A 12,986-nucleotide genomic window follows, 5' to 3' on the forward strand; every position below is an offset into this window, starting at 1 on the left:
ACCATTGTAACAGTGATACGCTCACACCTGGGTTTTTATCTTATAGGAAAACTATCTTTTCTTTTCAAAATGTCAATCTCTGTCAACTGTAACCCTGCAGCCCCAACTTTGCCTGCTGTTTCCAGATGCTGCACATGTATGTAACAAGACAGTTAAGGAGTGCAACAAGAGCACGCCTATGGGGAAATGGCCCTGTGTGCATATTGAGGGGTGCAGGGAAGTTGGGCCAGAGATTTCAAAAAGACTGATGCATAGGTTTGGATTTGTAGGGTGAGTCAAGTGATCTCCTTGGCAAAGAGGAAGAGCAAGCCCTTGGATCAGAGTTCAAGGCAGGTGCCAAGACCAAGAAAGGCGTGGAGGTCAGATGCCAGTGACCTTGGTGATTGGTTAACCAAGTCAGAGAGGTGGGCCCTCACAGCGTGTGAAACCAGCACCTTCAACTGGAATAGAAAAAAAAATCTGGAAAAATATATATTCCCTTAGTTAACTCTATATTCCTTTTCACCTTTTTTATGAGTATACATATTTTAATCACCACAAATATATTTGCAATGGTGTTAGCTATATACATTTGCCGATTATGTGGTTCCAGACGTTTTAATATATTGTTTTTAATATTCCTGAATAGCATACATCATTGTCATTTGAAACCCAGCCCTTGTCCTTCCATGAGCCAGTTAAATGGTGCTCTGTGAGGTCCCCACATGCTAGGTGAGGCCAGGGGAGCTCAGGGTTTGTGTCTCACTTCCCCACCAGCCTGGAGCACTGTGTGAGTCCTGACTGGTGAGCAGTGGTCATCAGCCTCCACCTCAGGCTGGAGCCCAGAGATGGTCAGAGAGGCCATACTCTGACCCAAATGATATCGTATTATGTCATATCATATCATATCATCATATCATATCATATCATCATATCATATCAAGTAATACATTAATGATGCATTTGGGAACCCAAAGAAAGAGAATTCTGAACCACAGAAAACCACAGAACCAAGTTGCTTATTTTAGAACCAGTAAAATCTCGAGAAAAATTGAGTAGAGCTCCCAGACTTCTGCTGGAATTCAGGCTTCTGTTATCCAATTCGAAAAATACCACCTATGATTCCATTGATGCCCCTCCTCAGGGGACACAGCTGCAAAGCCCCCAACAGTGAACAAAAGTCTCTGCTTGCCACTGTCTTGGAATTGATCCAACTGGGAGTGGCCACTAGCCAACTCTCCATGGTTAGTCCCACAGCGCCCCCTGCTGGTTCCATTAGAGCTGTCTTTCCTCAAAAACTCTTACTCCTGGGACTTTCCTGGTTTTAACTGGGTTACCAGAGTTTGCAATGCACATTATTTTTATGATTCCAATGTGCCCACCACTATCTTAGGCCTTAATGTTATGATGATCAACACAGCCTTTTACTACGTGACTCTTAATATTTGGGTCTTCCAAAGGAGGTGGAACTTGATCTAGCTCTAAAGGAATAGCAGAAAAATCATTGTATGAAGAAGAAACAGAAGGCATAAAACCCCTGTAACATTTAAGATCAAGGGACATCCAAGAGGTGGCAGAAGTCCTCTGTGCATGCCACCTGTAGAAGGTGGTGAAGTGGGAAAGACTAGGAAAAAAGGAAAAGAACAAGAGAGAGTGCAGCTGAGAGGGGGAAGGATGCTTTATATGCCCCTTGGGATCTGGGGCTTCATATACTTGAAAGACATTGAACACTTTAAACATAGCAGTGACATTCTCAGGTTTCTGTATTTAAATATTCTTTTAATAACGTAATTTTTAAAAATAACATAAATTGGAGAAACTCAGCAAGGAGAGGGTGTAGTTGTGTGCATTGGTCCATGGCAGGGAAACCACGAGGACATGAGCTTGAAATGTGATTAGGAGTAGAATCTAGCAGGCTGGTGAGCACACGAATCTGACAAGTAAGGGGAAAAAAAGGTGCTCAACATCACTAATCATCAGGGAAATGCATATCAAAACCAAAATGAGATATCACCTTATGCCTGTTAAGATGGCTATTATCAAAAAGGCAAGAGGTAACAAGTGTTTGCAAGAATGTGGAAGGTACACTGTTAGTAAGAATGTGAACTGATTCTGTCATTATGGAAAATACTATGGAGCTTACCCAAAAACTTTAAAGTATCGATAGATCTAACATGTGATCCAGCAATCCCATGTCAGGGGGTGCATTTAAAGGAAACAAAATCAGTATCTTACAGAGTTATCTGCAGTACCATGTTCATCACAGTATTATTCACAATAGCTAATATGTGAAAATTATCTAAGTGTCTGATGACAGTCAAGTGGATAAAGAAAATGTGACATACACAATGGAATATTATTTGGCCTTAAAAATAAGAAAACCCTCCCATTGTAATAACATGGATAAAATTAAAGAACATTCTGTTAAGTAAAATAAGCCAGACACAGAGCTACAAATACTATATGATCTCACTTAACATATGGAATCTAAAAAAGTCAAACTCAAGTAACATCATTAAAATCTCCATATTACCCAAAGCAATCTATAGATTCAACACAATTCTTATCAAGATACCAATGGTATAATTCACAGAACAAGGCCAACTATTCAAAAAACTTATATGGAACCAAAAAAGACCCCAAGTAGCCACAACAATCTTGAAAAAGAAGAACAAAGTTGGAGAAATCACATTTCCAGATATCAAACTATGCTACAATGCCATAGTAACCAAAACAACATGGTACTGGCATAAAAACAGACATATAAATCAATGGGACAGAATAGAGAGCCCAGAAATCAACCCACACCTTTATGTTCAATCAATATTTGACAAAGGAGGCAAGAACTTACAATGGAGTAAAAATAGTCTATTCAATAAGTGGTGTTGGGAAAATTGAACAGATACATGCAAAAAAAAAATGAAAGTAGGCCATCTTCTTACACCCATACACAAGAATAAACCCAAATGGATTAAAGACTTAAATATAAAACATGAAACTATAAAAATTCTAGAAAAAAGACATAGGCAGTAAAATCTTGGACCTTTCTCATAGAAATATTTTTCAGATATATGTCCTCAGGCAAGGGAAATAAGAAGAAAAGATAAACAAATGGGACTATATCAAACTAAAAGTTTTTGCACAGCAAAGGAAACCATCAACAAAATGAAAAAACAATCCACTGAATGGGAGAACATATTCACCAATACATCTGATAAGTGCTTAATAGTTAAGATTTATAAAGAACTTATAAAACAACATCAAAAAACAAACAATCTGATTAAAAGATGGGCAAAGGACTTGAATAGACATTTTTCTAAAGAGGACATACAGATGGCCAATAGACATAAAAAGATGCTCAACATCACTAATCATCAAAGAAATGCAAATTAAAACCACAATGAGATATCACTTCACACCTATCAAAATGACTATTATCAATAAATTAACAAACAACAAGTGTTGGCAAGGATGTAGAGAAAAGGGAACCCTCATGCCCTCTTGATGGGAATGCAGATTGATACAGGTACTATGGAAAGCAGTATGGAGTTATCTCAAAAAATTTAAAATGGAGCTTCCTTTTGACCTAGCAATCCCACTTCTAGGAATATATCCTAAGAATCCCAAAACACTAATTTGAGAAAATATATGCACCCCTATATTCATTGCAGTATTATTTACAATAGCCAAGATCTGGAAACAGCCCAAGTGTCCATCAGTAGATGAGTGGATAAAAAAGCTGTGGTATATTTACACAATGAAATACCTTGCAACCATATAAAAGAAGAAAATCTTATCTTTTGTGACAGCTTGGATGGACCTGGAGAATATTATGCTAAATGGAATAAGCCAGTTAAAGAAAGACAAGTACCTTATGATTTCACTCATATGTGGAATCTAATGAACAATATTAACTAACAAGCAAAGTAGAGACAGACTCACACATGGAGAGCAGGCGGACAGTTGTTGGGGGTAGGGGATTGGGTGAGGGAGGTGGAGGGATAGAACAAAAAAGGACCAAAAGAAGGAAAAACTCATGGACACAAACAACAGTGTCGTGATTGCCAGAGGTGTAGTGGACAAAGACTTGACTTGGGAAAGAGAGATAGGTAAACACACAATATTGTGTACAGAGATATGTTGTATTTTGCACCTCAAAACTGTATAATTATGTCAACCAGTGTCACCTCAGTAAATTTAATCTAAAAAATAAATTTAAAAAGTCAAGCTCTAAGAAACAGAGACTAGAATTATGGTTTGCCAGGGGGTGGTCAAATCCTCATAAAGACTCTGTATTTCCACCCAGTGAAAACCCCATTCTCCACCTCCAATTGTCACCTTACTTCTTGTCTCTCTCCTTTCATTCTCACACTGCACTTAGCCCAACACTGACTGCTGGAGGCCAGGGTCTCCGAGCTCTGGATAATAGGTTTAAAGGTCCCATGCCCAGGAGCTAGTTCTGATAGTGTGCCTCACGTGCTCAAGGCTGATCATTAACCCAGATCCTATACAAGGAAAGAGCCATTCCTGGGCATGGGGATAGCACCACCTGCAATCATGGCCAGCACAGTAAGCCCCAGCACCGTGAATGGGACTCCTGGCCCTCCTGAGATGTCAGAGCGCCTCAGAAATGCCGCCGACATCTCCGTCATTGTCATCTACTTCGTGGTAGTGATGGTTGTTGGACTGTGGGTATGTAGAAGTCCAATGGGGATTTAGGGTGGGCACACGGCTTGAGGGTAAGCATCTAAGGGAGGCAAAAGTGTGGTGTGACAAAACTCAGATAACAGTAACTACTGTCACAGATTTTATTGTCTTTCTCAGAATCATTTTCTTGTGTGTTGCATCAATAACGCTTACACTGACTTAATTTATTCTCCCTAACAGCTCCATTGTATGAATGGGGCCAGCACTAGGTACATTAGACTTAATCTGTTCAGCATCTCCAACATGTGGAATAATGAATAAGGACATTATTTTTCTTCTCTCACTTCTTTTCCTTTGTTATTTGCTCACTTTCTAACTTAGTTGAGTTGGATACTTAATTCACTGATGCTAACTCTTTCTTTTAGTAATGAATGAATTTGGGGCTACAGATCTTCTTCCACCAAGTTTCAGTAATACCTCACATTGTTTTCATAAATGAAAGTGAATAGAGCAATTAGGACAAACATTGAGAAATATAATTTCCTGAAGTTCCTGGGTTTCTATGAAACTATGATTTGGAAGTTCTTTAAAAATTGATGCTATATCACAGTTTCCAGGAAAATGTTTCTCTCTTCAGGAGAGCTGGAAAAGATCACTTTCGTAAGCACCATGACCACAGTATTTGGGGCGTCTTGGGTACATTGGATGTGGTCTGTCACGTGTCTTCCCTTCTGCCCAGGCTATGCTGAAAACCAACCGGAGTACTGTCGGAGGCTTCTTCCTGGCTGGTCGAGATATAGCCTGGTGGCCGGTGAGTGGTCAGAGTTTCTAAGAGATGAATTTCCTGTGTGTGTGTCTAAGAGTAAATGAAGAAAACATTGGGAGGCCCTGGCTGGTTGGCTCAGTGGTAGAGGATCGGCCCAGTGTGTGGAAGTCCTGGGTTCAATTCCTGGCCAGGTCACACAGGAGAAGAAATCATCTGCTTCTCCACCCTTCCCCCTCTCCGTTTTTCCTCTATCTCTCTTTTCCCTTCCTACAGCCAAGGCTCCATTGGAACAAAGTTGGCCTTGGTGCTGAGGATGGCTCCATGGCCTCCACCTCAGGTACTAGAATGGGTCCAGTTGCAATGGAGCAACGCCCCCTGGTGGGCATGCCAGGTGGATCCTGGTCAAGCATGAGCAGGAGTCTGTCTCTCTGCCTCCCCCCTTTCACTTCAGAAAAATACAAAAATAAATAAATAAATAAAACTGGGTGAAGAAAACGTTGGTTATGTTGATCATTTCTGATATGTGTTGGTTGCCTACTTGCTAGTGTCTCTTTTCCTGAATCCCTCACCTTGGGGCTTTACCCCATCATTCCATTAGATGACAGTGTGTCACCAATTATGTGAGCAGGTATAGTGTGGCATTGGAATATATTAGAATTTATGGGCCGATATGCAACTCCACCACTAAAGCACAGAAGCAGCCCTAGTCAATACATAAAAACAAAGAGCATGGTTGGGCTCCAATAAAACTATTTATGGGCACAGAAATGTGAATTTCATATAACTTTCCATATGACAAAATAATATTCTTTCGATTTTTTTTTTTTTACAGAGACAGAGAGTGAGTCAGAGAGAAGGAGAGATAGGGACAGACAGACAGACAGGACCAGAGAGAGATGAGAAGCATCAATCATCAGTTTTTCTTTGTGACACCTTAGTTGTTCATTGATTGCTTTCTCATATGTGCCTTGACCGTGGGCCTTCAGCAGATGGAGTGACCCTTTGCTGGAGCCAGCGACCTTGGGTCCAAGCTGGTGAGCTTTGCTCAAACCAGATGAGCCCGCACTCAAGCTGGCGACCTCAGGTTCTCGGACCTCTGCATCCCAGTCCGACGCTGTATTCACTGCACCACCACCTGGTCAGGCTTGATTTTTTTTTTAACTACTGTATTCAAAAATATAAAAGATGTTTTCAGTTTACCAACCCAGAAGCTGGATTCAGCTCACAGCTTATAGTTTGCTGGCTCCTGCCCTAAGCAGTAGTGAAGGAAACATCTCAGCATTTACTTGCTTTTAAGAAGTCTGATTTGAGGCTCATAACTCTGATCCTAGTCTCTTCTCTTGGATTCCAGATGGGCGCCTCTCTCTTCGCCAGTAACATCGGCAGTGGCCATTTTGTGGGTCTGGCTGGGACCGGAGCCGCTTCAGGAATCGCCATTGCAACATTTGAATGGAATGTAAGTGACATCATAAGCTTTTTGCTTAAATAAAAAGAAAATCTAAATAATTTATAAACCTCTATCCAATGTTTTCCTAGGAGTCTGCATGAGATAAACTCCTCTTGGGTGTGATTTCTATACTTTTCTCTTTGAGCACATTCCGTGTTTGAACTTCCTGCCTGGGCCACTCCATTCACGCTCCTGCCTCTGAGATTTCGCTGAAGTAGTTATTCCCACCAGGAATGTAACTTCTATATGAGTCGGTTCCCACTTTCACTTGACTCCCTTGATCATTTTAGCTCTCACCTGTTTCTCTTCTCCTCGAGCTGTTACACTATTTGTCCGGCTCTGATTTGGATGCAGGCAACAAAAAAAAAATTGTAAAAGCAACAGTCCCTTCTTTTGAGAACTTACACCCTCGTGGGAGAGACAGGTATGCATTTACTACAGTGTAGTAAGTACACGGAGAGCAGCATGTGTGAGAGATCTCACACAGGACAGTGTCCATCCCAGATAATGGGTAGGGCTGGGCACCTGAGGAGGGAGCTTCCGGGTGCTGATGCCAGAAGGACACCTAGAAACTGACCAGGGGGGCCTGACTAAGGAAATGACAGCAACAGTAGGGTGATTCTACAAGACTTTTGGTAATTGAGTTCTTAATCATTCTACTGCCATTTATTTCATCAGTAGGAGCTGTGTCCCCTTAATTAGACCTTAAGTGTTTTAAGGACAGGGACCACCTCCTCTCATGTCACTTATAGCACCCCATCATCTAACACTTGGCTGAACACATGCCCTAAATATTTCTTGAGCTGCGTGAGATTTTTCTGTTCTTCTCTCTTATCCTTTCTAGTGTGTGCATGTTCATGTGTCTGTGTATCAGTCAGAGGAAGGTGCTTATGTGGAAGAAAGTTGGATCATAGTAGTAGTGTGGACAGACAATCTCTGGATGAACTCTGGAAGTGACCTTGAGTCCTTCCAAATACCAGTGCCCCTCCTTTGTTGCAGATTTAGCCCCTACTTTTACTCCAGCAGTATCAGGGACTCCAGAATGGAGCCAGTCTCCAGAGATAAGAACAAAAGGCACTATGGCCCCAGCAGGTGTGATTATAAGGCTGCCAATAACCTGGCTCTTTTAGCCTGTGACCTTGGGCTTTTATAACCTCTTTGAGGCTCATATTTCCCTTCCATAGGACAGGATTAGTTGTGCTTGTCATATCTGCCTTACCTGGTTGTTTCACGAGCAGCATGAGTGATATCTGTGAAGACTTTGTAAACATTAATATTAATGTGAGATTATGCCACTATCATTATTATAAGGGAAAAGACTTGGGAATCACCGGAATATCCTGTATCTTCACATTTCTTTCTTATTGTGTTGTCACACTATATGTAATTCCTGCCATTCAATAATAATTCCTTTTGACAAAGATGGTATGACCTCCCAGTGGTCTCTTACCTTCTGTTTATTTTTCACTTTGCATCTTTTGTCACATCCTGAGCCCCAGGAAATGGCCTCTGGGTCATGAAAACAGAGATGGGCTCTGTCTGGTTGGCTCAGTGGTAAAGCATCAACCCAGCAAGTGGATATCCCGGGTTTGATTCCTGGTCAAGGCACACAGGAGAAGTGCCCAACTGCCTCTCCATCTCTTCCCCTCTTCCTTCTCTCTTTCTAGCTCTCTCTTCTCCTTCCGCAGCCATGGCTTGGTTGGAACAAGTTGGCCTTGGTGCTAAGGATGGCTCCATGGCCTCGCCTCGGGCACTAAAATCGCTCCATTGCCAAACAACATAGCAATGCCCCAGATGGGCAGAGCATCTCCCAATAGGGGGATTGCTGGGTGGATCCCAGTCGGGGTGCATGCGGAAGTCTGTCTATCCATCTCCCTGCTTCTCACTTAAGAAAAACTTTTTAAAAGAAAAAGAAAACAGAGATGAATCATAATTGGTTGAGTGGGATTGGATCTGAGCAAACTTATAGCAATTTGTTGAATAACATCATTTTATTCAATGTTGCTTCATTGTGTTAATGAAAAAAAATTGATTCCCGGCAGAGGTTACTGTCTGTGTAGAATTTGCATATTCTCCTCACATCTGTGTGGGCATTCTTGGGGCACTCCTGTTTCCTCCTATGTCCCAAAGATTTGAGGTGAATTGCTGTGTTTACGTTGTCCCAGTCTAAATGAATAGGGATGGGTGTGAGTGCACCCTGTGACAGAAAGGCATTCTGTCTAGGGTGGCGGTCCCTCTCAGCACCCCAAGCTGCTGGGACAGGCTCTGGCCACCTGTAACTCTGAACTGGAATAAGTGGTTTGGAAAATGCTGATCTTACTCATGTTTATTCATTTTTCTTAAATATACGTATAGCTCACATTTATTTTAATGTTTAATATTAGAAGTATTTGGAATCTTTATTTAGAAGCTTGGTGGTGTTTTTGTGACTAAAAATATGCCATAGGAACTTAACTCTTGTGTATATCAGTTAGCCTGTGGGAAACTTGATACACATCAAGTTATATATCATTTTGTTTAAAGTCGCAGTTCCAAGAATCTACCTGTGACATCAAGTAAGAACTTAGCATATTTTATTTTCAGACTCAGAGGTCATGAAGTGACAAGGTCCACAAGCCAAACCTCTCTAAGTTCACACTCTTTTGTTGGTTTCTTGTAGGCCCTGCTGCTGTTGCTGGTCCTAGGGTGGGTCTTCGTCCCCATATACATCAAGTCAGGGGTGAGTGTCCACAGGTGTTCTCAGCACATCCGTCAGGAGTTCATTTATTTGTTCATTCCTTCTACTCCTTTATGAAACCTGAGTAATGCCATTTGTACCAGGTGTCTGGGCTTACCTATACAAAAATCCACTAAGTACTGCTGCTGCCAGCAGTGCCCTGGCCATCCCTACTGTAATGGTACCCTTTTTCCCACAGCCGCACCAACACATGGCATTTGGACATTTGTAAAGAGGTTTCTTTTTTAATGATGGGCGGGAGAGACCACAGCTATGGTGGCTCCCCTTCAATCTGGGTGTCTCTGTCTCCGTGAGCCTCACTCCTGCACTTATTCCTTCTGCTCCGGTGCTCAGACCATGGGTGCTCTAGCCTGAAATAAATCCCGAGTTTGAGGGTATTGGTGGGCAAGCCTTCTGGCTAGTCTCCTGCAGGAACCCGAATATTCCCTATTTGCTCATCCCGAGTCTCTTCTGGCTCCAGGCTTAAACAAGCTTTGTTTGATGGTGCTGTCCTTGGTGCAAGGACCTATAAAAATAATCATGACTGGCGCCACCTTAAAGTGGAGTTGGGGCTGCCATCCCAGAGGAACCGCCTTGCCCATCTTATGCTTCAAACCTTTGGGATATTCAAACAGGGCAAAATAACCATTGGACTGGGCCTAAAGCAACTTTGCATCCCAAAGAACTGATTGCAAAGATAACAAGAAAGCAGATATTCTGACTACTGGACTGATGACTATAGGACTGAAAACTAAAAACATTGTTTAGAATTAGTATCACTGTTATATTAACAGCAGCACCAATAGAAATGCATTCCTTCTATTTATGCAATCGTTCCCATTCCCTTTCTCATAAATACCTATTGCCTTTGTCTCTTAATCAGAATACTGTTTGGGCTTCTGCCTGTATCAGTGCTTCCCAAGTAGCTTTTCTTTGATTAAAAATAAATGCTTATTGCCTCTCACTTCACAGAACTCCTGCATGTGTTATTGGCTTACCACCTTTTAGGGGTTCCTCACAGTTTTGAGCCACCAAGGATTCCCTTTCTTGTTTTTGGTGATATTGTATAAATATTTATTTAACGTCCTTTTATACTGGGGAAGATGATGATATCATGAGCTCAGTCTGCTGTGATGCAACCAGAAAGCTGTGCCTTTTCTGCTACCCAGTCACAGTCGCTCTCATATTTCAGTATTGACAACCACAGGCTTTTCTCTAAGAGAGAATTTAATGTAAATCTCTTCCTGCCAATAAAAAAAATCACAAAAATATATAGCCAAATGTATATTGGCAATTTGTTCGATTATCAATTTACTGTGTAACCATAATTGTGGCTTATTATTTACAAGTAATGTTTTTACTAAACCGTCACATTATTGGTGAAAATAATAAAAGTTATTTGTTGCATGTTTACTATGCATTTGGCAGTGGTATGGATATTTTACATTACTGTCATATGAAAACCCTACTTTACAGATGAGATAGTGGAAATTCAGAGAGAGAGTCATTTGGCAAATGTTATACTTCTAGTGAATGTCGGCCCTGGAAATATATCCCAAGAAGTCTGATTCCAATGTCTATGTTCATTCTAGGCTTGCAGCTCTCTCAAGACATTGTACCTTTTTATATTGATTTCCCACGATGCCACACTCAGGCTTACCTGCCCAAAGGTGCTTTCTAAATGCTGAATAATCTGAATGTGCTTGAATCTGCAGGTAAATCCCAGTGATGTCTGTCTCTGCAGGTGGTGACCATGCCAGAATATCTAAGGAAGCGATTTGGTGGGAAGCGACTCCAGGTCTACTTCTCTATCCTCTCCCTCTTCAACTGTGTGGCTTTGAACATCTCAGTGAGTTCAATGCTCCTGGCCTTTTAACTTCATGAGATTGAGGTGATGGGATCAGAGTGCTAAAATCACAAAGCTGGGTGTGTGTGTGGTCTATCAACTATAGACAGGGTTAAGCAAAGTGAATGTCTTAAACTACCTGTGGTGTCTCTACCAGGTTTTTATGGGGGGGAAATAGCTTCAGAGATCCTGCATACATAGAGTAAAAGACTTATGATTCATGAAAGGTTGCAGAGTGTAAAGCCATCCTTTTATTAAGGATATGAAAAACTGGATGTACAGAAAGAACAATTGTCTCATTCAAGTAGCACAGCTATTTAGCACAAAAGAAGAGGATCCCCTGGTCCCCTGCTCCTCCACTGCACATGAACTTCTTTGCTTTCTTTGTCTATGTTTTCATTTTCAGCTTGATTTCTGACATGTGAGAGAAAGTGCTTTGTATTATTATACTGACTTTTCTTACATTTATTTTATCTAAGACTGCCTTTGTACAAAACATGCATCACAAATAAGTGTTAAAAGAATTCTAAAATTCATTTAAATTAAATTTCTTGAAGATAATCATTGAGGAAAGAAAGGGAATCTAAAGATTCAGCAGCACGTGAGAAAACAAAGAGTAACTCATTCGCTTTCATATGTCAGTGACTAATGGAATAATCTCCTCAAGTTCATAGTCTATGCAGCTCATGAAAGAAGCTGACCCTCACTATTGCTGTTGATCTGAATCGTTGGAAATAAACCAGCTGCTTAGATTAGATGGCATGAACCTTCCTAATGCAGAGTGAGCATTTCCCAGCGCTTATCGCATATTGTTGAGCTCCATGCCAGGGGTATCAAAGATTCCTTTGCACGAGGAGTTCACAGTGTGGCTAAGGAGATAAGAATTTAACCATGAAATTGTTAGCGCTTTGTGACAGTATCTGAAAATATTTCAAATGTGAGCTTGAGTAGAGTGTGGACAAGTGTAAGAGATATGCTATGGATACCCAGGAAAGGGGTAGGAATGGAAGTCATCCTCGTGGAGTACTGGTGGGGGGGGGGGGGCATTACACAATTGCCCAGCAAAGGAAAGAGGAGAGGCCAAGGGAAGCAGAGAAGCTTGTACTCTTCCACAAGTGGGTGAGAATCAGTGATCTACCAGTTTTCTCTGGCTTGGACCTCAACAGCTTTGTGGTCCTAAAGGTCATGAACAAGGTGCTAGAACAGGATGAAGCCCTGGGGATGCAGCCTCTTGTGGCAGAAGAATCCTGGTGGGAGGGAGAGATGCAATGACAGGGAGCTGAATGGAGGAGCAGGGAAGGCCAGGGGCATATGTGTGACTGACTGTGCAGGCCCTGTGGTCAGCTAAAGAGATACAATAGCAGGAGTCCATTCTTACCTACAAGGTTATGCTTTAAGTGATATTAATAATAATTAATCTTATGTACAACCTTTTGTGTACTATTACACTCTGATACAGATTCTGTCCTGGTTACTGATTAAACAGATCATTATAAGGAGTTAAGACAGGTCAGTTGTCACAGTCCTCCCCTACCCCAGGTTCAAAAAAGATCATCTGGTTCATTGGTTCTCAACCTCCAATAAT

General features: G+C 41.4%; 1 protein-coding gene across 1 annotated transcript in view; it reads left to right on the plus strand.

The window, feature by feature from the left end:
• Positions 1-4,515: 4,515 nt before the first annotated feature.
• LOC136395499 (solute carrier family 5 member 4) overlaps positions 4,516-12,986 on the plus strand; it is a 33,549-nt gene continuing 25,078 nt past the window's right edge. Inside the window, exons 1-5 of the mRNA XM_066370411.1 lie at positions 4,516-4,671; positions 5,366-5,437; positions 6,744-6,848; positions 9,499-9,558; positions 11,300-11,404. Of these exons, the coding sequence (XP_066226508.1) occupies positions 4,537-4,671; positions 5,366-5,437; positions 6,744-6,848; positions 9,499-9,558; positions 11,300-11,404 (477 nt within the window). The 5' untranslated portion in view covers positions 4,516-4,536. The remainder of the gene's footprint in view (positions 4,672-5,365; positions 5,438-6,743; positions 6,849-9,498; positions 9,559-11,299; positions 11,405-12,986) is intronic.

Source organism: Saccopteryx leptura, chromosome 2 (genome assembly GCF_036850995.1).
Source record: "Saccopteryx leptura isolate mSacLep1 chromosome 2, mSacLep1_pri_phased_curated, whole genome shotgun sequence".
Taxonomy (NCBI): Eukaryota; Metazoa; Chordata; class Mammalia; order Chiroptera; family Emballonuridae; genus Saccopteryx; species Saccopteryx leptura.